This window comes from Equus przewalskii, chromosome 18 (assembly GCF_037783145.1).
Source record: "Equus przewalskii isolate Varuska chromosome 18, EquPr2, whole genome shotgun sequence".
Taxonomy (NCBI): Eukaryota; Metazoa; Chordata; class Mammalia; order Perissodactyla; family Equidae; genus Equus; species Equus przewalskii.
This window is the reverse complement of record NC_091848.1, coordinates 46602908-46625718: the sequence shown is the minus strand read 5'-3', so window position 1 is coordinate 46625718 and position 22811 is coordinate 46602908. Positions and strand designations below refer to the sequence as shown.

The 22811-nt window shown below is 37.7% G+C and overlaps 1 protein-coding gene across 4 annotated transcripts in view; it reads right to left on the bottom strand.

Moving 5' to 3' along the window:
- LOC103560843 (cell surface glycoprotein CD200 receptor 1) overlaps positions 1-21844 on the bottom strand; it is a 62661-nt gene extending 40817 nt beyond the window's left edge. For 2 of the 4 annotated variants that reach the window (XM_070581967.1, XM_070581969.1), the window contains exon 1: positions 21645-21844. Coding sequence is in view for 2 of the 4 variants with exons in the window: in XM_070581969.1 (XP_070438070.1) it covers positions 21645-21696 (52 nt within the window). In the remaining 2 variants the exon portion in view is untranslated. The remainder of the gene's footprint in view (positions 1-21644) is intronic. The other 2 variants (XM_070581972.1, XM_070581970.1) reach the window with 1 other exon arrangement.
- Positions 21845-22811: the final 967 nt, after the last annotated feature.

The following is a 22811-nucleotide window of genomic DNA, read 5'->3' as shown; positions in this document are numbered from 1 at the left end:
AGCACAGATAGTAGTACCCTCTACCAGATTTCCCTTTAGACATGGGAGTGTAGGGATGTACGCTTTGGCAGAGAGCAAGGAGTACACCAGGATTATGAGCTAGGCAAACAGTGAGGGACAGTTTTTGGCATCAGAAGCTCATGGCAATTTATGGCCATCATAGGTAGTCCAGAGATTCTAGGTGGTATGAGAGGAGGTTGCTAGAGCCTGTATAGTGAAGGATTCTCTGAGGTACTAATGGGAGTGCCTGATGATTTTAATTTGGATCAATTTTAGAGCCTTTCGTTGGGGATAGGTAAGCTCATTTGTAAGTAGCAGCAGAAGAGGGATTAAAATTAAAAATTTAATTTAAAATTGGTAAATGAGGAATATGTTGCCTATAGAACTCAAAAAGGGTTAAAAGATGTTGGACTTGCGTGTCCTTAATGAGTATGTTAAACAAAACTCCTTGGAAGAGCATGTCATTAATGTAAAGACCATACTTGTGTCCCTGGAGAAAGGTGGCTATAGTTAAAATTTTGCCTGAAGATTGTGTGTGATGGCTAGGCTGCCGAGAGACTTCATGGGTAGGCTAGTAAAGGTGTGTTGTATGCCTTCAGAGATGAAGAAAACTGCAGCTGACAGGCTGTTGAAACAAGCACTGAATAGAACATATTAGATGGAGTTACTTATTTTAATAGTATTAGATATTGGGTATGGGAGCTTCAGTAGATGGGACCACAGTATTAAGGTTCTGAAAATCTACCATGAGGCCTCATTCATTTTTTACAGGTTTAAAAACAGGCAAAACTGAGCTGTCAAATGGAGAAGCAGGGAGGATAATCACCCACTTATTAATTAGGTCTTATATAATGTTTTAATCCTTGAAAGACCTGTTTTAACTTACATCGAGCCATATTAACTATTTTAACTGAGGGTCTGTGGGGTCCCATTTTGTCACGCCAATTTGTAGATGCCAAAGACTTAATTTAATTTTAATTTATTGCTTATTATGTCATAGTGTTTATGCCCACTGTCCTAGTCTATTCAGGCTGCTATAACAAAATACCATAGGCTAGGTGACTTAGAAACAACAGAAATTTATTTCTCACATTTCTGGAGGCTGAGAAGTCCAAAATCAAAGCACTGGCACACTTGGTGTCTGGTGAGGGCCTGCTTTCTGGTTTATAGACAGACTTTTTCATTATATCTTCATATGGTGGAAGGGACAAGCTAGCTCTCTGGGGTCTTTTTTATAAGAGCATTCATGAGAGCTCCGTTTTCGTGACCTAATCACCTTCCAAAGTCTCCACCTCCAAATACCATCACACTGGAGGAATAGGTTTCAATATATGAATCTGGGGGAGGGAAGGACAATACAAATATTTAGTCTTTAGCAGACCAGAAACACACCTGAGAGCTAGACTCTGGAAAGTGTGGCTCAAGTGGCTTCTCACTCCTATTGCCCTAAGGTGGCCCCCACTTGAAGGGCTAGTATCTAACTCATGAAGTTTAACCCTTTAGAACTGTTCCTTTTTAATATTCCAACACTGAGGAAATTTGGGTAAGGAAAGATGTGGAAACCACCAGCAGACAGAGCAGCAAGTAACTAGGTTGAAACACAAGCTCACCCGTAGGTGGCAGTTCCTTCCAAAGCCACTCTCCTGGTGGTTTGGAACCAACTAGTAAGCCAAGATCAGACTCCCAAAAAGGTATACAAGTCAGTAGTCATGCCATACTATCCCCCTCACAGTGCCACTTGTTTTATAAGGTTGAAATATTCTTTTGATGGTGGGACATAATACAATGACAGATGAAAGGCAGAATTCTTTGTTACTTACAATGCCAAAGGAGAGAAGGCTGCCATGCAGGGCCACACAGAGGTTGCCCCCGGGGACAGAGTAACAGCAAGCTGGAACCGTATGGGGCAGCTTATATAGGACAAACAGAGTGGGGTTCACTAAGTTTCCTGGGTTCCCATGCGTGGCTAATTTGAACAATTTCACAAAATCCAGGGTGAAAAGGCTGTCCCTAGTTGTCTGGTATAGGGTTCTGGGGCAGTTACGGCAGGTGCATAGCGGCCCAAAGTGTAAGATCCTGAATATGGAAGTGGTTGGGGTGTGGACCAGATCATGTGCTCAAGAAAGGGAACTGGCTGGCCTCTAGCAAGGATCTCTCAAAACCCAATCAAGAAAGCATTGAAAAAAACTACACCACAAAGCCCTCAGAAAGAACCAACCCTGCTGACTCTGTGATCTTGGACTTCCAGTCTCCAGAACTGTGAGACGGTAATTTCTGTTGTTTAAGCCACTTAGTTTGTGGTACTTTATCAAAACAGCCCTAGACAATGAATACACTTCCAAGCCAGTAGTGCCATTTTTCATTCCTACCATTGCAGACGGCTAGTTACTACACATCCTTACCACATCCCCATTGACAATTCACTACATCTCACAGCTCAACTCAGATTAGCTATGTTTCAAGCGGTCAACAACCCTTGTGGCAAGTGGCTAACACATTGGACACCACCATTCTACAGCATTATTTGTTTCTATGCCATTACAATGCTCTAAAATTTTCTGTATAAAATCATTTTTCAAAGAAGCAAATATGTTTAATCCTTTCTTAGAACTTGAGAATATTGCCAAAAAATTATTCTGAACTATTTTTCAACATATGATTTTAAATGGTAGAGATACAACTTACAATACAGCTAAGAAAATATACATAAATTTTGGGGCCAGCCCGATGGCATAGCGGTTAACTTTGCATTCTCCACTTTGGTGGGCTGGGGTTCATGGGTTTGGATCCCAGGTGCAGACCTACACACCGCTTATCAAGCTATGCTGTGGCAGGCATCTCACATATAAATTAGAGGAAGATGGGCACAGATGTTAGCTCAGGGCCAATCTTCCTCAGCAAAAAAGGGGAGGATTGGCAGCAGATGTCAGGGCTAATCTTCCTAAAAATTTATATATATAAACAAGTTTTGAATTCTTCTGGAACAATTTACTCAAGTCTTCCAATAGAATTTAAATGAGTTGCTTTATGACTTTCATAACAACAGAGCAAAAACCTAAAAAAGACGAGAATTTCATTCTCTGTCATTTGTAAATTTTCCTAAAGATTCTTTTTCTCTTACACATTACAAGTAACTAAAGTGCACAGAAAAAGCTTTGACAAAATTTAATACCAATTGTCTTCGTCTGCTAGGACTGGTATAACAAAATACTACAGAGTGACTTAAACAGAAATTTAGCTTCCAATAATTCTGGAGGATGGAAGTCCAAGATCAAGGACCAGCGGGGTTCTGGTGAGGCTTGTCTTCCTGGCTATCAGACAGCTGCCTTCTTGTTGTGTCCTCAGATGGCTTTCTCCTGTGTGTGTGCTTGGAGTGAGAGATATCTCAGGTGTCTCTTCCTCTTCCTACAAGAACAACAGTTGCATCAGATTAGGATGCCATCCTTATGAGCTCATTTAACTTTAATTACCTTCTCAAAGGCCCTATCTCCTGATACAGCCACATTGGGGATTAGGGCTTCAATGTATGAATTTTGGGATAGTTCAGTCCATAACACTAATTCATGATGAAAAAAAAATCTTTCAGAAAAATAGGAATAGGAATAATAATAATAGGGAACTTCCCCAATGTGATAAAAAGCATCTACAAAAACCTACAGTTAATGTTATCCTAAATGTTGAAAGAGAGAATGCTTGCCCCCTAAGAAAGAAAATAAGGCAAAGATCACTGCTGTCACAACTTTTGTTCAACCTAGTGTTAAAAGTTCTAGCTAGTGCAATAAGGCAAGAAAAGGAAATAAAAGGCATACAGATGAGAAAGAAAGAAACAAAATTGTTACTAGCTGCAGATGGTATGATGGAACCATTTTGTATTTTCACTATATCATTGCCAATATCCTGGTTGTGTTATTGTTTTATATATTATATTATAAACATTATGTGTATAGTTTTGCAAAATATTACCATTGGAGGAAACTGGATAAAGGGCACATAGAATCTCTCTATATTACTTCTTACAATTGCTTGTGAATCTACAATTATCTCAAAGTAAAAAGTTTAATTTAAAAACTTAAAATTAGAAATAACTTCCATTCTGTCATTTGTAAGTGTTCCTATAGATTCTCTTCCTCTAGATATTACATGCACTAAGGTGCATTTTTTTTTATTGTGGCAAATATATATAACTTAAATTTCACCATTTTATCCATTTTAAAGTGTATGATTCAGTGTCATTCAGTGCATTCACAATGCTATGAAACCATCGCCATTACCAAGTTCCAGAGGTTTTTATCATCCGCAAAGGAGACTGTATACCCATTAAGTAGTCACTCCCTATTCCGCCTACCCCTAGCCCCTGACAAACACTAATCTGCTTCACGTTTCTGTGAATTTCCCTATTCTGGATATTTCAGATAAATGAAGTCATACAGTATGTGGCCTTTTGTGTCTGGCTTCTTTCATGCAGCATGATGTTTTAAAGGTTCATCTGTGTTGTAGCATGTGTCAGTATTTCATTACTTTTCACGGTTGAATAATATTCCATTGTATAGATATGGCACATTTTGTTTATACATCCAACAGTTGATGAGATTTTGGATTGTTTCCTACTTTGGCTATTGTAAATAGTGCTACTACAAACGTTAGTGTTCCAGTTTTTGTTTGAACACCTGTTTTCACTTCTTTTGTCTATATACTTGAGTGAAATTGCTGAGCCATGCGCAATTCTATGTTTAACTTATTGAAGACTCACCAAATTGTTGTTTACAGTGGCCTCGCCATTGTACATTTTTATTAGAAATATATGAGGGCTCCAATTCCTCCACATCCTTGCCTAAACTTGCTATTTTCTGTTTCATGATGATGGTGATAATGATGATGATTACCATTCTAGTGGGTGGGATACGATATCTTATTGTGGTTTTGATTTGCATTTCCCTAATGACTAATGACATTGACCATCTTATCATATGCTTGTTGGCCATTTGTATATCTTTGTCAGAAAAATGTCTATTCAAGTCTTTTACCCATTTTTCAGTTGGGTTGTTTGTTTTTGAGCAGTATGAGTGTTTTATACATTTTGGACACCAGAACCTTATCAGATATATGATTTTCAAATATTTTTTCACATTCTATATGTTGTCTCACTCTTTTGATAGTGTACTTTGATGTACAGAAGTTTTTAATTTTGATAAAGTCTAATTTCTGTATTTTCTTTGGATGCTTGTGCTCTTGGTGTCATATCTAAAAAAAACCCGTTGCCAAATCCAAACATAGTGAAGAAGTTTTCTTCTAACAGTTTTATAGTTTTAGTTCTCCTACTTAGATCTTTGGTCTATTTGGGGTCAATTTTTGTATATGGTGTGAGATAAGGGTCCAACTTCATTTTTTTTCATGTGGTGATCCAGCTGTCCCAGCATCACTTGATGAAGACATTATTCTTTCCCCCAGTTAATGATCTTGGTGCCTTTGTTGAAAATCAATGGGCCATAGGTGTCTGGATTTACTTCTAGACTCTCAATTCTATTCCATTGGTCTTTATGTCTATCCTTTGGCTAGTGCCAAACTGTTTTGATTACTGTAGCTTTGTAGGAAGTTTTGAAATTGGGAATGTGAGTCTTCAAACTTTATCCTTCTTTTCCAATATTGTTTTGATTATTTGAGATCCCACAAAATTCTATATGAATTTCAGGATTTTCCATTTTTGCAAAAAAAGCCCTCTTTGAGTAGTATTAACATCTTAATATTAAGTTACCAATCCAAGAACACAGGATGTCTTTCCATTTTTGTAGATCTTCTTTAATTTTTTTGGCAATGTTTTAATGATTTCAAAGTACAAATCTTGCAGCTCGTTGGTTAAATTTATTCCTAAATATTTAAATTTTTTCAATGCTATTGCAAATGGAATTGTTTTCTTAATTTGCTTTTCAGTTTGTTCATTGCTAGTGTATAGAAATGCAACTCATTTTCCCATGTTGATTTTGTATTCCACAACTTTGTCAAATTGGTTTATTAGCCCTAATTGTTTTGGGAGGGTTTTATGGTAATGTGTTTAGGATTTTCTATGTATAAGATCATGTCACATGTGAACAGAGATAGTTTTATTTCTTCCTCTCCAATTTGGATAACTTTAGTTTCTTTTCCTGGAACTTGCAGTATAATATTGAATAGAAGTGGCAAAAGTGGCTATTTTTGTCTTTTTCCTGACCTTAAAGGGAAAGCTTTTCATCACTGATTATGATGTTAGCTGTGGGTTTTTCATAAATTCTTTTTATTGTGTTGAGGAACTTCCTTTCTATTCATAGTTTGTTAGGTGTTCTTATCACAAAAGAGTATTAGATTTTGCCAATTGCTTTTTCTGCATCAAATTAGATGATCATGTGGGGTTTTTCTTCCTTCCTTCTATCAAAGTGATGAATTACATTGATTAGTTTTTGTATGTTAAACAAGCTTTGCATTCCTGAGATAAATCTCACTTTATGTGGTATATAATTCTTTTAATATGCTACTGGATTCAGTTTGCTAGTATTCTGCTGAGGATTTTTCCATCTATATTCATAAAGTATATTTGTCTGTAGTTTTCTCTTCCTGTGATGTCTTTGTCTGACTTTGATATCACAGTAATGTTGACCTCGTTAAATTAATTAGTAGATGCTTCCTCCTTTTCTACTTATTGGAAGAATTTGAGAAGGATTGGCATTAATTCTTTTTAAAATGTTTAGTAGAATCTCCAATGAAGCCCTCTCACCCTGGGCTTTTCTTTGTTGGGAGGTTTTTTTTTACTGATTCAATCTCTCTACTTGTAATAGGTCTGTTCAGATTTTCTATCTCTTCTTGAGTCACTTTTGGCAATTTGTGTGTTCCACAGATCTTTTAGGTTCTGTTCATTTTTCTTCATTCTTTTTTCTTTCTGCTCCTCAGACTGGATAATCTCAATTGAACTATCTTCAAATTCTGTTTCTTTCTTCTGCCTGTTCAAATCTGCTATTGAATCTCTCTAGTGAATTTTTTATTTCAGTTATTATACTTTACAGCTCCAGAATTTCTACTTGTTTCTTTTTTATAATTTTTATTTCTTTATTTATATTCTCTATTTGGTGAGATGTCATCCTCCTTGTTTCCTTTCACTCTTTGTGCATAGTTTTCTTCGACTATTATAAACTATTAAAATAGTTTATTTAAATCCTTTTACTAGTAAGTAAGTGTTTCTTTAGAGACAGTTGCTTTATTTGCTTTCTGTGTACAGGCTGTTCTTTCTTAATTCTTTTATGCCTCATAATTTTTGTTGAAAACTGAAAATTTTAAATCTTATAATATTATGGCAATTCTGGAAATCTGATTCTCCCATCTCTACTGGATTTATTGTTGCTGCTTATCGTAGTTGCTTTTGTTTGTTTAGTGACTTTTCTAAACTAATTTTTTAACAACTTTCTTCTTTGTTGTGTGCCACCTCTGAAATCTCCATCGCATTAGTTTATTGGTCAGCTAGTGATTTGACAGTAATGCCCTTAAACATCTAGACTTAGTGGGGGAAAAAACTCTCCTAGTCCCTGCAGATGGGCTCTGTGTGTGTATTAACATTCACCAGGCAATTGACAACTCTGCCTTAGCCTTCACTTCCTGCTTGAGCCGAGCCTGAATGTCAGCCAGAGGTGAGAGCTTAGAACCTTCTCAGATCTTTTCTGAGCATGTGTCTAGCCCTGGGCATGTGAGTGATCTTCCAGATTCCCCAGAATACAAGGGAGCTTTTTAAGGTCTTTAGTCTCCCACATATCTCTTTTTCCAGCCTCTTCCTTCTCAGGCTTTTTGGTGTGTCTACTGCTTGCCCAGTCTTTTATCCCTTCCCCCAAGCAGCTGCCAGTATATGTTTGACATTAAATGCTTTTGACAAATGCTACCAAGAAGGCAGCTCCAGCCCTGAGATAGTTCCAAGATGAGAGAAACAAGGCAAGCCCCTAAGTCAATTCCTCAGGGAGCTGCTAGACAGGTCAAAACACACAACCATAATTCTTTGAGAACAAGGTCCATATTGCCCCCTCTGGCATCAGTAAGCCACAGCAGAAGTATGGGCTACTTTCCCATTAGCCGCTGCCCAACTGGGGATTAGCAGGTAGAAGGCAGGTAAGTTAAAATGCCATATCAGGCTCTTACTGAAATTTAGCAGCTTTGTTCTTCACTAGCATTCTGCTGGTCATTGTAAGCTTTTCATTAGATTCCAGAGTTCTGAAAAAGTTGATTCTGACAGCTTTTGCTAGCCTAATTGTTGCTTTAGAGGAGGAAGAGAGTTTGGAGTTCCCTACCCTGCCATTCTTGGTGATGTCTCTCAATATATTTGTTTTTAGATGGTCTCTAACCATTTCTATGCCACAGTCTCTAACTTTATTCTCCTCAAAAGTTAGATATTTTTATTTGCCTTGGAGGTAACCTATTTCTTATATGGCAAAATCTGGTCACTTTCTTAGTCACTTTTGGAGACTTTACAGCCTTTCATCAAGCATGGCTTCAGCTGCTTCTGCTTAGACTTGTCTGGGGCTCCAGGTACTCTGACCACGTCCACAGCCAGCTTGCCTCATTGCACCTCCCCCTCAGTTCTCTGGGCAGTCTTTCTCATCCTTCTCCTCCACCTGCCTCTCTAAAGTGCATATTTAACACTGAAATAGTTACCCACATGAACTTCCTGTTCAGGTTGATTGTTATCTCAGACATTTCCACCACAAACATTTTCTCTAATAGAATTAATCACATGAATGCAAATGTAACATATACGCACAAACCAAGTATAAGGTTCTCACAGTGCGGTCAATTGTGGTTATCAGAAACATCATGGCTTAGAATAAACTATTCTTTGCTTAGTTCTCATCTGAACCACAGGCGAGGTATTTGGTTATTTTGAATGCTACAGTATCTATATCTGCTGTAACTTTTTAGCGATATATTGTCTAATCAGTAGTCTCCAAATGGTTTTGATAATGAGTAAGAATTTATTTTGCTTTACTCCTGAGAGGATTTTTTTAATCTTTTTTGTTCTCACTTAGAATGAAAACTAGGCCAGCTAATAACTCCATGATTACATTGTCAGCTAACAGATCCTACCATACATTCAGTGAGTAGCATGACAGAGAGAGAGACATATTCTGAGTGAGCTATGATGGGTTTTATTTCATCTTACCTGCAGATCTGTACCAAAGAGGACAGGAGAGAATTTAAAAATGGACACAAACTCTCATTTTTGTCATCCTCCCTCTTCCCTCTCGTACTCCTCCAGTTGTAAAACAAAAGAAAAAAGAACTAGATAGTGCTATCCCACGAAACAAAATACAAATGTAAAAAAGAAATCACGATTAGTGATTAACAGTAAATCCATTTAAATGTATAGTTAAAACTAAACACTTGAGGGAATTATGGCTAAAGAACAGAATGTAAATATTTGAAACCTTCAAAATATAAAAATGATATATAACTAACAAATCAGAAAGTAGGAGGAAAGGTGGTTTGAAGAAGTGTAAAGTTGTTAAGATTTCTTCGTTTTTCATGTCAGGGAGACAACTGACACTATGTGACAGTGAAAATATAACATAAGTTATATCATCCTCTTAAAAAATGTCCGCAATCTTTTAACTTAGAGAAATCCTTTAGAAATAAGTGTTTCATCTTGTAAAGACATTTTTTTTTTGTATGTAGGTGGCAAGAGTCCAAACTCATTTGAATAAACACATACGCAGATTTGCTTTCTCTACTTGGCATGCTGTAGTTTTTGTTTTGTTTTCTTTAGTTTAGTTTATTGAATGCCTTATACATCATTACAGTAAACTGGAAAATATTGCTTCTGAAAAGGAGCTCATATTTATATACGTATATATGCATATATACTTTATTTTTTAGAGCAGTTTGAGGTTCACAGCAAAATTGAGCCGAAAGTACAAAGAGTCCCTATGTACGCTGAACCCCAACTCATGCATAGCCTCTCCCATTATCAACATCCCCACCGAAGTGGCACAATTGTTACAATCGATGAACCAACACTGATATATCATTATCACTCAAAGTCCCTACTTAACACTAATGTTCACTCTTGGTGTTGTACATGGTGGAGACATTTTTATCTCAAATTCAGTAAGAACTTCTGTTTCTTCCTCTAGTTTAAAATCAAGTAACAATAAATGTAATATTTTGTATTGAAAGTAACATGATTATATAAAAGAATTTTTGTGAAATAATTTCTGTCTTTCCTTCTTTTTACATATATTCATACATCATTCGACTAACGTTAACAGTGTTTCCAGGTGGTGGAAATTTATGAAATTACGTTTTTCTCTATTGCTTGAATTTCCTATAGTAAGCATGTTTCGTTTTCACCAAAATAGAGTGTCATTATTTAAAATAAAAAAACCAAAGAGAAAAATATATACCTAAGTGACCACTCATAGATATCCCCGCAGTAAATGTTAATGCTGATTTATAACATATTTGGCAGAACTATGTTAGAAAGGTATCTTGAAAAACAGTAGGAGACTTTAAAAACCCCAGAGAAAGATGCGGTAAACATTTAGATTTGGGAAAACAAAAGCAATAAGTGAGATACCTCAAGTGTTTATTTAGTTAAAAATGGAAAAGTATTTATATCAAACTTGACACATACTTAAGGCAAGTTAGACCAAGTCCCACAGTGTATTAGTCAACTAATGCAGCCACAAACTGGCTGCAAAATACCACAAACTGGCTGGTTAAACACACAGTGTTTGTCCAGAAGGCAGGTTGTTAAGGTTGGAGGCTGTGTAAGTTAATAACAAAAACCAGAGCCCTGCTTGTGTTAATTTTAAAGAAAATGGCCAGAAGTCACTTCATTTATAAAACAAGACAAAAACACAGAAAGAGAGAGCAAGCTCTACAGTTCAGGAACAAGTCTGAGTCTTAACCACCAGGAATCGCAAATATCTTTTTATAACTCTAAAAAAGACCGACAGCCAGCAACTCAGAAATATACAACCAATTCAGGTAAATCAAATGATACAATTTATGAATTTTCATTAAGTTTTTTCACATTTGATAATATTTTATAACTTTATATAATTTTCTAAAGTGATGATTCCCAAAGTTAAAACTAATTCAGTCTTAAGTGGTCCTATTATGTATTTCTTATCAGCTAAAACAGCAATTATCAGACATTATGGTCTCAGGATCCCTTTATATCCTTAGAAATTATTGAGGACCCCAAAGAAATTACCTTAGAAAAATCTAGAAACACACAAAAAGTATACAAGTAGTCACTCCATAAGCCATCAAAGCAATAATATTAATATATGCCACGCAGCATATAGAAAATTCTATTGTGCACTTATGAGAGATGTAAGTGCAAAAAGCAAAATAACATCTTAGTATTATTATGAAAATAGAAACAACCTTGAGGACTTCCTGCAAGGGGTCCTTGGACCACATTTTGACTAGAACTAAGCTATAACAAGCTTGAAAGTCCAAAGATTGCTCTTCTCTTGTCCTCTAAAGTGTCAAAAATGTTAGGGATCAAGAAAATATAGAAAAAAGAAAAATGTGATCTGATTTAGTACTTGTTATTCTGAATTTAGCAATTCTAGTTAGCAGTGCAATTGTGAATAGAAAGCTATTTGCACTTTTAAATAGAAACCTATTTCTTCTGATTATATGCTATTTTGCCCCACAAAGATTGCTGCTGTGCCCTATCACATCTTAAAAAAATGCATATAAGACATAAAAGCTTTCACATAAATGATCAGCTACCCCCAATTTCTATTTCCATCCCTGTTAATAAGAAAATCTAGAGGATAGTGTCAAGATAGCAGCATAGACAGACTCTGAACTCACCTCCTCCCATGGATACAACAAATTTACAACTGCCCTTGGAACAATTACCCTGAGAGAGAACCGAAAACTGGATAAAAAGAACCCCCAAAGCAAAGGACAGGGCTGACTGAGGTAGAAGCCGGAAATTCCTTCCTGGAGAGAAAAAAGCCACATTCTAGCCACAGTGTTTCACAGTTGGCTGGTAAAAGTCTTAAGGTATGAAGTCTTCCCTAGAGGAGTGGGGGATCTGAGCGGGGGAGCATTACCACAATAAGCAGCTTTCGGTCTCAGCACAACCAAGACAAATGTCATAATATTTGGCTTTGCTGATTATTAACTAAAACAGGGAATACCCCTAGAAAAGCTCTCAGACATAAAGGAAAATAAAAGTCTGCTCTTAAAGGGCCCATGCATAAATTCACTCATTTCAGAAAGCAACCTAAAATCACCAGAAAGAAAGGTGCACAGTCCTTTGATGAAAAGAGGCTCACTTGATAGGCTCTGGGTGCATCTCAGTGAGAGATGAGATCTCTCCAGGAACTGAGACATTGGTGGCAGCCATTATTGAAACCTAGGACAGGCATGATGACACAGATGGTGGCAGAGACCATTGGAGTTCTTCCCCTGGCCTGTTTGCCCAGTAGTCTCCCCCTTCTACTAGAGCACTGATTTAATCCAGCTCAGCAAGGGCAGGCAGCTTGCCCTAGGGACTAGCCCCACCCAACAGCAAGCCCTTGGGCAACTTGTGGGCCTGCATAGGCTGGGTGCTTGGATGCTCTGCAGCAGGGCAAGTGGGTCTCCCTGTGTGAGGCAGGGCAGGTGTGAGGGGTAGGCCTGTGTTGGTGGAGAGTATGGGGCCTCTGCAGTGGGGCAACTTGATATGCTTCAGTCGGTGGAGATGTACACATGGTGTAGGACTCTGTTGATGACATGTGTGGCCTTGTGGGCAGTGGGGCCTGTCAGCTGCAGCAGACTTTGCTTCTCAAACAGCCACATAGGGGATAAGCCTCACCTTCCAAAGCCTGAAACAATTGGGTGTTCCTTTGCCTGGGGCCAGCCCCAGTGGCAAATCTGAGAGAGCTGAAAACAGCCTTGAAAGCCAGAGGCCTAAAGCAATTGTAAACCCTTGAGCCTAGCAACCAGCCATGCTGCGGGCCCAAAAGAAAAACTGCAACACTAATGTACTATTAGATCTTGCAGCCAACTATGCTGGGGCTCTCCACATCCAATAAAGTGACAGAAGGGACCAGAGCAGCCACATGCAGCTGAGCATTACAACTAACTGGCTAGAGGGACAACCTAGCCTGCCCAGGCACCTGCAGCAAGAACAACCTTGCCACAACAGAAGTACACATGTAGCCCCCACAGGGGACACTCACAACATTTGAAACTGGTGATGAAAGGGAAGCACACTGCTGGGCCTCATAAGGCATCTCTTACACAAGACCACCTCTCCAAGATCAGGAGACATAGTTGATCTACCTAATACATAGATATCAGCACAGAAAAAAAGCCAAAGTGAGGAGACAAAGGAATACATGTCAAGTAAGGGAACAGGACAAAATGCCAGAAAAAGAACTAAATGAAACAGAGATAATCAATCTACCTGATAAAGAGTTCAAACTAATAGTCATAAGGATGCTCACTGATCTTGGGAGAAGAATGGATGAATTCTGTGAGAACATCAACAAAGAATTGGAAAATACATAAAAGACCCAATCAGAAATGAAGAATACAATACTGGCAATGAAAAATTCACTAGAGGGTCTCAATAGCAAAGCAGATGATACAGAAGAATGGATTGGCAAGCTGGAGGAAAGACTAGAGGAAATCACCCAAGCTGAACAGATGAAAGAAAAAAGAATGACGACAGTCTATGGGGCCTCTGGGACAACATCAAGCACACTCATATTTGTGTTATAGGAGTCTCAGAAGGGGGAGGCAGACAAAGTGACAGAGCATCTATTTGAAGAAATAATAGCTGAAAACTTTCCTAACCTGAGGATGAAACAGACATCCAGGTACAGGAAGCACAGAGAACACCAAACAAGATAAACCAAAAGAGGCTCACACCAAGACACATTATAATTAAAATGTCAAGAATTAAAGATAAAGAGAGAATCCTAAAAGTTTCAAGAGAAAGGCAACAGGTTACACTCAAAAGAAACCCCATAAGGCTATCAGCGAACTTCTCAGCAGAAACCTTACAGGCTAGAAGGGAGTGGCATGTATATGTAAAGTGCTGAAAGGAAAAAACCTACAGCCAAGAATACTCTACCCAGCAAGGTTATCATTCAGAATGGAAAGAGAGATAAAGAGTTTCCCAGACAAGTAAATATTAAAGGAGTTTATCACCAAGAAACAAGTCTTACACGAAATGCTAAAGGGACTTATTTAAGTGGGAAAGAGAAGATCACAAATAAGAATAAGAATATTATCAAAAGAAAAACAATAAAATCACTGGTAAAGGCAAAAATACAGTAAAGGTAGCAGATGAACCACCTATGAAGATAATATGAAGGTCAAAAGACAAAAGTACTAAAATTACCTATTTCCATGTTAAGAGGGTAATGGATACACACACACACACACACACAAAGAGGTTAGATATTATATCAAAAACATAAAATGTGGGAGGAGGGGAGTAAAAGCTTAGAACTTTTAGAAAGAGGTCAAACTAAGGAGACCATCAACTTAACATAGATTGCTATATACATAGGTTATTATATATAAACCTCATGGTAATCACAAGCCAGAAAGCTATAATAAACACACAAAAAATTAATAGAAAGGAGCCCAAACATAATACTAAAGAAAGTCATCAAACCACAAGGGACGAGAACAAGAGAAGAAGAAAGTAACAGAGAAGAGCTGCTAAAACACCCAGAAAAAAGTTACAAAATGGCAATAAGTACATATTTATCAATAGCTACTTTAAATATCAATGGACTAAATGCTCCAGTCAAAAGGCATGGGGTGGCTGATTGGAAAAACAACAAGACCTATCTATATGCTACATACAAGACACCCACTTCAGACCTAAAGACACTCACAAACTGAAAGTGAAAGGATGGAAAAAGATACTCCATGCAAATGGCAATGAAAGAAAGCAGGGGTAGCAATACTTATGACAGACAAAATAGACTTCAAAAGAAAAACTGTAACAAGAGACAAAGAAGAGCACTACAAAATGATAAAGGGAACAATCCAATAAGAGGATATAACACTTGTAAATATCTATCCGCCCAACATAGGAGCACCTAAATATATAAAGCAATTGTTAACAGACATAAAAAGAGAAATAATAACACAATAATAGTAGGGGACTTTAACACTCTACTTACACCAATGAATAGATCATCCAAACAGAAGATCAACAGGGAACATTGGCCTTAAATGACACATTAGACCAGATGGACTTAGTAGATATATAGAGAACGTTCCATCCAAGAACCACAGAATACGTATTGTTTTCAAATGAACATGGAACATTCTCCAGGATTGACCACATATTAGGCCACAAAACAAGTCTCAATAAATTTAAGAAGATTGAAATAATACCAAGCAGCTTTTCTGACCACAGAAGTGTGAAACTAGAAATCAACTACAGGAAGAAAATCAGAAAAGCCACAAATATGTGGAGATTAAACAAAATGCTACTGAACAATGATTGGGTCAATGAAAAAAACAAAAAATACCTGGAGACAAATGAAAATGAACATATGACATGCCAAAATTTAGGGGATACAGCAAAAGAAGTTCTAAGCAAGGAGTTTGTAGCAATACAGGCTTACCTCAGCAAACAAGAAAAATCTCAAATAAACAATCTAACAGTGCACCTAAACGAACTGTAAAAAGAAGAACAAACAAAGCCCAAAATCAGTAGAAAGAAGGAAATAATAAAAATTAGAGCAGAAATAAATGAAATAGAGACTAAAAAGACAATAGAAAAATCAATGAAACCAAGAGCTGGTTCCTTGGAAAGATAAACAAAATTGACAAACCTTTAGCTAGACTCACCAAAAAAAAGAGAAGACTCAAATAAATAAAATCAGAAATGAAAGAGGAGAAATTACAATGGACATCTCAGAAATACAAAAGATTATAAGAGAATACTGCTAAAAGCTATATGCCAACAAATTGGATAATCTAGAAGAAATGGATAATTTCTTAGAATCATACAACCTTCCAAAATCGAATGAAGAAGAAATAGAGAATTTGAACAGATCAATCACCAGTAAGGAAATTGAAACAATAACCAAAAACCTCCCAAAAAATAAAAGTCCAGGACCAGATGACTTCCCTGGTGAATTCTAACAAACATTCAAAGAAGACTTGGTACCTATCCTTCTCAAACTCTTTCAAATAATTGAAGAGGAAGAGAAGCTCCCTAACTCATGCTACAAAGCCAACATTACCTTGATATCAAAACCAGACAAGGACAACACAAAAAAAAGAAAATTACTGGCCAATATCACTGATGAACATTGATGCAAAAATCCTCGAAAAAATACTAGCAAATTGAATATAACAATATGTTAAAAAATCATATACCATGATCAAGTATGATTTATTCCAGGGATGCAGGGATGGTTCAACATCCACAAATCAATCAACGAGATACAGCAAATGAAGAATAAAACTCACATGATCATCTCAATAGATGCAGAGAAAGCATGTGATGAGATATAGTATCCATTTATGATAAAAACTCTGAATAAAATAGGTATATACGGAAAATACCTCATCATAATAAAGGCCATATATGACAAACCCACAGCTAATATCAGTCTCAATGGAGAAAAACTGAAAGCTATCCCTCTAAGAACAGGAACCAGACAAGGATGCCCACTTTCACTGCTCTTATTTAACATAGTGTTGGAAGTCTTAGCCAGAGCAATCAGGCAAGAAAAAGAAATAAAAGGGATCCACACTGGAAAATAAGAAGTGAAACTGTCACTATTTGCAGATGACATGATTTTGTATATAGAAAACCCTAATGAATCCACCAAAAAATTTTCAAAAATAACAAATGAATTGGTAAAGTTGCAGTATACAAAATCAACTTACAAAAATCAGTTGTGTTTCTATACACTAACAACAAAGTTGCAGAAAGAGAAATTAAGAATACAATCCCATTTATAACTGTAACAAAAAGAATAAAATACCTAGGAATAAACTTAACCAAAGAGGTGAAACATTTATACACTGAAAACTATAAAACATTGTTGAAAGAAATTGAAGAAAACACAATGAAATGGAAAGATATTTTGTGCTCTTGGATTGGAAGATTTATCATAGTTAAAATGTCCACACTCCCTAAAGCAACCTAAAGATTCAATGCAATCCCTATTAAACTTCCAACAACAGTTTTCACAGAAGTAGAGCAAAGAATCCTAAATTTGTATGGGCCAAGAAAAGACGCCAAATAGCCAAAGGAATCCTGAGAAAAAAAAAGAACAAAGCTGGAGGTATTATACTCCCTGATTTTGAGCTATACTATGAAGCTATAGTAACCAAAACAGTATGGTGCTGGCACAAAAATGGATACATAGATCAATGCAACAGAATTGAGAGCCCAGAAATAAACCCACACATCTGTGGACAGCTAATTATTGACAAGGGAGCCAAGAACACACAATGGAGAAAGGAAAGTCTCTTCAATAAATAGTGTTGGGAAAACTGGACAGCCATATGGAAAAGAATGAAAGTAGATCATTATCTTATACCATTTATAAAAATTAACTCTAAATGGATTAAAGATTTGAATGTAAGACTTGAAGCCATGAAACTTCTAGAAGAAAACATAGGCAGTACGCTCTTCAACATTAGTCTTAGCAGCACATTTTCAAGTACCATGTCTGACTGGGCAAGAGAAACAACACAAAAAATAAACAAAAGGGACTACATCAAACTAAAAAACTTCTGCATAGCAAAGGAAACCATGAACAAAACGAAAAGACAACCTAATAACTAGAAGATATTTGCAAACCACATCTGATAAGGAGTTAATATCCATAATATATAAAGAACTCATACATCTCAACAACAAAAAAACCTGAAAAAAAAAACAATTAAAAAATGGGCAAAAGATCTGAACAGACAGTTCTCCAAAGAAGATACACAGACGGCCAACATGCACATGAAAGGATGTTTAACATCACTAGTTATTAGGGAAACGCAAATCAAAACTACAATGCAATAGGAGCCAGCCCAGTGGCATAGTGGTTAAGTTCACGTGCTCTGCTTCAGGGCCTGGGGTTTGCCAGTTTGGATCCTGGGTGTGGACCTAGGCACCACTCATCCAGCCATGCTGTGGCAGGCATCCCACATATAAAATAGAGGAAGATGGGCACAGATGTTAGCTCAGGGCCACTTTTCCTCAGCAGAAAGAGGAGGATTGCTGGCAGATGTTAGCTCAGGGCTAATCTACCTCACAAAAACATTACAATGAGATATCGCTTCATGCCCATCAGATTGGCTATAATTAACAAGACAGAAAATAATGAGTGTTGGAGAGGATGTGGAGAAAAGGGAACTCTCATACACTGCTAGTGGGAGTTCAAACTGGTACAGCCACTATAGAAAATAGTATGGAGATTCCTCAAAAAACTAAGAATAGAATTACCATGTGATTCAGCTATTCCACTGCTGGGTATTAATCCAAAGAACATGAAAACATGAATGTGTAAAGATATCTGCACCCCTATGTTCATTGCAGCATTATTCACAATAGCCAAGACTTGGAAGCAACCTAGGTGCCCGTTAAGGCATAAATGGATAAAGAAGATGTGGTCTATGTACACAATGGAATATATACACATACTACTCAGCCATTAAAAAGGATGAGATCTTGCCATTTGTGACAACATGAATGGAGCTTGAGGGTATTATGCTAAGTGAAATAAGTCAGAGGGAGAAAGTCAAATACCATACAATCTCACTCATAAATAGATGATAACAACAACAACAAACAAACACACAGAGACAGAGATTGGATTGGTGGTTAAGGGAGGGGAAGCAGGGAGGGAGGAGGGCAAGAGGGGTGATTAGGCACATGTGTATGGTGATGGATTGTAATTAGTCTCTGGGTGGTGAATATGATATAATCTACACAGAAATTGAAATATAATAATGTACATTTGAAATTTATATAACGTTATAAACCAATATTACTTTAATTTAAAAAAAAGAGGCAATGATATCTCCAACTTACCGATGTCCTTGTTTTTGACAAATTAAACTTTCATCTTTGGAAAGAAAAAGAAAATTCTATTGTGTAAGTGAACCCTGTTAGAACTTGGTGATTCTAAAACAAATTAAGCAAGAAGAATCACTCCTCCAGGGTGAAGATTGTATCTTGTGATTCTTGTGCTTCTTCCATAATGTTCAATAGGCATTATTCACAGTTATGTTAAGCCACCCAAGGGTAACCTCCAGATAAATGAGGCCAAAGGCATCAAGTGGACACAAGTCTCTGCTATTTCAAATTTAGGAAAAAGTCCAAGATCAGTGTAAATTCAGGCATGGCAGAATGAGGGTCTGTCAAATCCACTGTCTCCCTCATGCTCCCACAACTAGCTGATGAGATCAACAAAGAGGGTTAATGCAGAGCATCAAGCAGAGACTGGCATCTTCATAATCTTGTTCTATTTAGGGCTCCAGAGAGATTTATTCTTCATCTGAGTTGATATGAATCTGTTTGCTCCTAATCCAGATAAATTAAAGTCAGAATCACAAAGATAAGGATATCATAACAGAAATTAAGCTACTCATCATCACTTCCACTCCTCTCTATGAATAAGGGTATGTTGACATTCACATACACAATACAGAAGTCACTCATAAGATCTGTTTACATAAGTTTTTAGGTAAAACTGCTAGCTCAAACAAGCTTAGCCCCACCTGGAAAAGACAACCACACTTGTGGGATTTCATGTATTTTACATGGTAACTTTGAGAGATTGCATACCACATACTTGTCATCCACATTATAGAGCCCTGTGAGAAGATAATAGATGATACCACAAAATGGCATACACAGAAAAATCTATCATCTGTTTGCATTACATAGATATGAAATCCAATGCAAAAGTACAAAACGTGGCAATATAATACTGCTTAACTCTCAACTGTGAGGTGAATCATCCAAAGCGTTTTCTGTGTTTACCATTTTGACACTTGGTGTAGGTTTCCAATTTTGAATTTATAAGCTCTATGAAAAGATTAAAATTAAGTCAAACTAGCAAAGAATTCATAAACCATTCCTTGTGTCATGCTTTTAAAGATGGTGACCAACATTACAGATTATAGGATGCAAATTTCCAGTTCAGTTTGAAATAATTATTTTTTCTGAGGAAGATTGGCTCTGAGCCACCACCTGTTGCCAATCTTCCTCTTTCTGCTTGAGGAAGAGTGGTCCTGAGCTAACATTGGTGCCCATGTTCCTCTATCTTGTATGTGGGACACTGCCACAGCATGGCTTGTTGAGTGGTGTAGGTCTGCACCCAGGATCCAAACTGTGAACCCTGGCCACCGAAGTGGAGCATGCGGTACATAACCACTATGCCACCAGGCTGGCCCCTGAAATAAATTTAAACAAATTATCCAACAATGGAATGGAGTTCCCTAAAAAGTCGTGTACTCAACAAGAAGAAAATGGTCAAGAAATACTATGCTGGTGATATCAGAGTTATGAAAAAAAAAAAATGTGTGGTAAGAGCGGTCTGGGAATGAGGTTTTGGGGTGGGAATTGGTAGAAATTTTAAATAGGGCACTCAGGTTAGGCGACATTTAAACAAAGCTTTGAAAGAGGTGAAGAAGTTAGCCATATAGATATCTAGGAAAAGAGCCAGACATTCAAATCCCAAGAAAGAAGGGGGCCTGGCAGTTTTGAGGGAGAGAAAACAAAAGCCAGAATAGCCAGAACAGAGTGAAGAATGGGGAGAGTTGTCAGAGGTGATGTGAGGACCAAGAGATGACAGAGAATGGGCAGTAGATGACATAAGGCCTTGGGGAACACTGTAAGTTCTTAGGCTTTTATTCAAAGTGAAATAGGGAGCCACTGGAGTGTCTGAAGAAGACGAACGACGTGATCTACCTAAGTTTTAACGGGATCACTCAGGTTACTCTGTTAAGAGCAGATTGAGTGGGAGGAGGAAAGCCAGTTATGAGGCTAATGCAATAAAACCATCAGGCCTGGTGGTGGCTTGACTCAGGAAGGTAGTTGCAGAGGGGTTGAGAAGAGGTAGGAATCTGGATGTGTCGTGAAGTTAGAGAGAACAGGGGTTGCTGATGGAGTGCATATGGAATGTGACACAAAGAGAAGATTTAAAGATTATCCCAGAGGTTTAGTCTGAAGAACTGAAAGAATGGGGTTGCCATCCACAAAGAGGAGAAGGACGGGAAGTGAGGCATGTTTGGAAAGATAAGGGAGGTCAGTTTGGGGCATGTTAAATTTAAGCCCTCTGTTAGACATCCTAGTGAATACGTCAAGTAGGCAGAGAGGCCCAGGATGGACATATAAGTGTGGAAATTTTCAAATATAAATGCTTTCAAATCCAAGAAACTGGACAAATCACCAAGGGAGTGAGTGTAGAAGAGCCTGGAATACTCCAAGGTTGAAAGGTTGGGAAAAGAAGGGGAATCAACAAAGGAGACTGAAAAGGAGTAGCGAGTAAAGTAGAAGCAAACCAAAAGATTGTGTGAAATGCTGCTGATGGGTCAAATAAGAAGCAAACTGAGAATCAACTATTGATTTTAGCATCATTGTGGCCATAATCAGTGGTCTTAACATGAGCAATTTCCCCAACCTCTCCCCATAGACTTACCAGCTATGAAAAGGAGAAAAACTGTGAACAGTATTCCAGAAGCAGAAGTCATCTTCTAAAGCAAGTTCCCTGCTGTTTTTTCCTGTCCTTACCTCTATGTTTTTCCTCCAGCATACCATATACCTAGCTAGCTGTGGTCTTTTACTTCTCCTGCTCTGCCCCATAGCCCTGATGAGAAATCCCCTACTCTTTACTCTGTTGTGTTTCTGACTCATGAGCAATTTAAGAAGCAGCATTTCCTGCTTGGAGAGTTGAGGTGTTAATGACCGAACTTCCTGGTGTGTGCCTTTATACATTTATTTCTCTCCAGAGAAGCATGTACATTTGACCCACTACTCAGATCCAATTGTAATCAACGGAGCTATGTCCCAGATCCTGTCAAACTGATTCCTATGAGGCTCGCATCGTTATATTCATTTTTATAAATAAAGAAGTAGGAAGGCAGAGAGGTTAAGCAGCTTATTGTAAGTCAGTTAATGAGAGAGCTGTATAATCAGGATAGAAACCAAGATTTTTCCATGCGTAGTTTTCCTTCCCTTGCACTGTACTTTGTGTGCCCATGCGTACTTGTTTGGTAATTTGTTGTATGGTTTATGAAAGAAATCAAACATGATCTCTCCCTCTAGAAGCATGCACTTTAATACAGAAAACACTGAGATAGAAAATATTTAGAAGCAAAACACTCAAAAAGACCATAAGACAAATAGTTCTCTGCTCACATGACACCTTCCATGAAGAAGGCTCAGGCTGGGGCTAGGGGTCAGTCTGGAATGAGGAATTAAAACCAAACTGGGAAAATTTCACTTCAATTTGTCAAGTACATCCTATGCACAAGCCCTGGACTTGAGTCTTTTCAAAGACGGGGAAGGGACCAGGCACCAAGATAATGCTGGCCGTTGCTGACCTAAACGTTCACCTGGTGTTTCTTGGGCACCCCAACCTGAGTCCACCCCTCTGTGCACTTGGCTGCCCCTTGCTCTTCCTGAACATGGCCCTAGGGAAATGTTGTCCTTACCACAAATGAACAGGGGCTGCCACTGCCCGCTGCACAAGCTCAGACCCTTTGTGGGCCATGCCAGGTCCTTCCTGCCTCCCTGTGCACTCACGCTCACACTTTCTCACTCTGCTGACAACATTAGCCTCTACTTCATAATTTCTACTTTATTT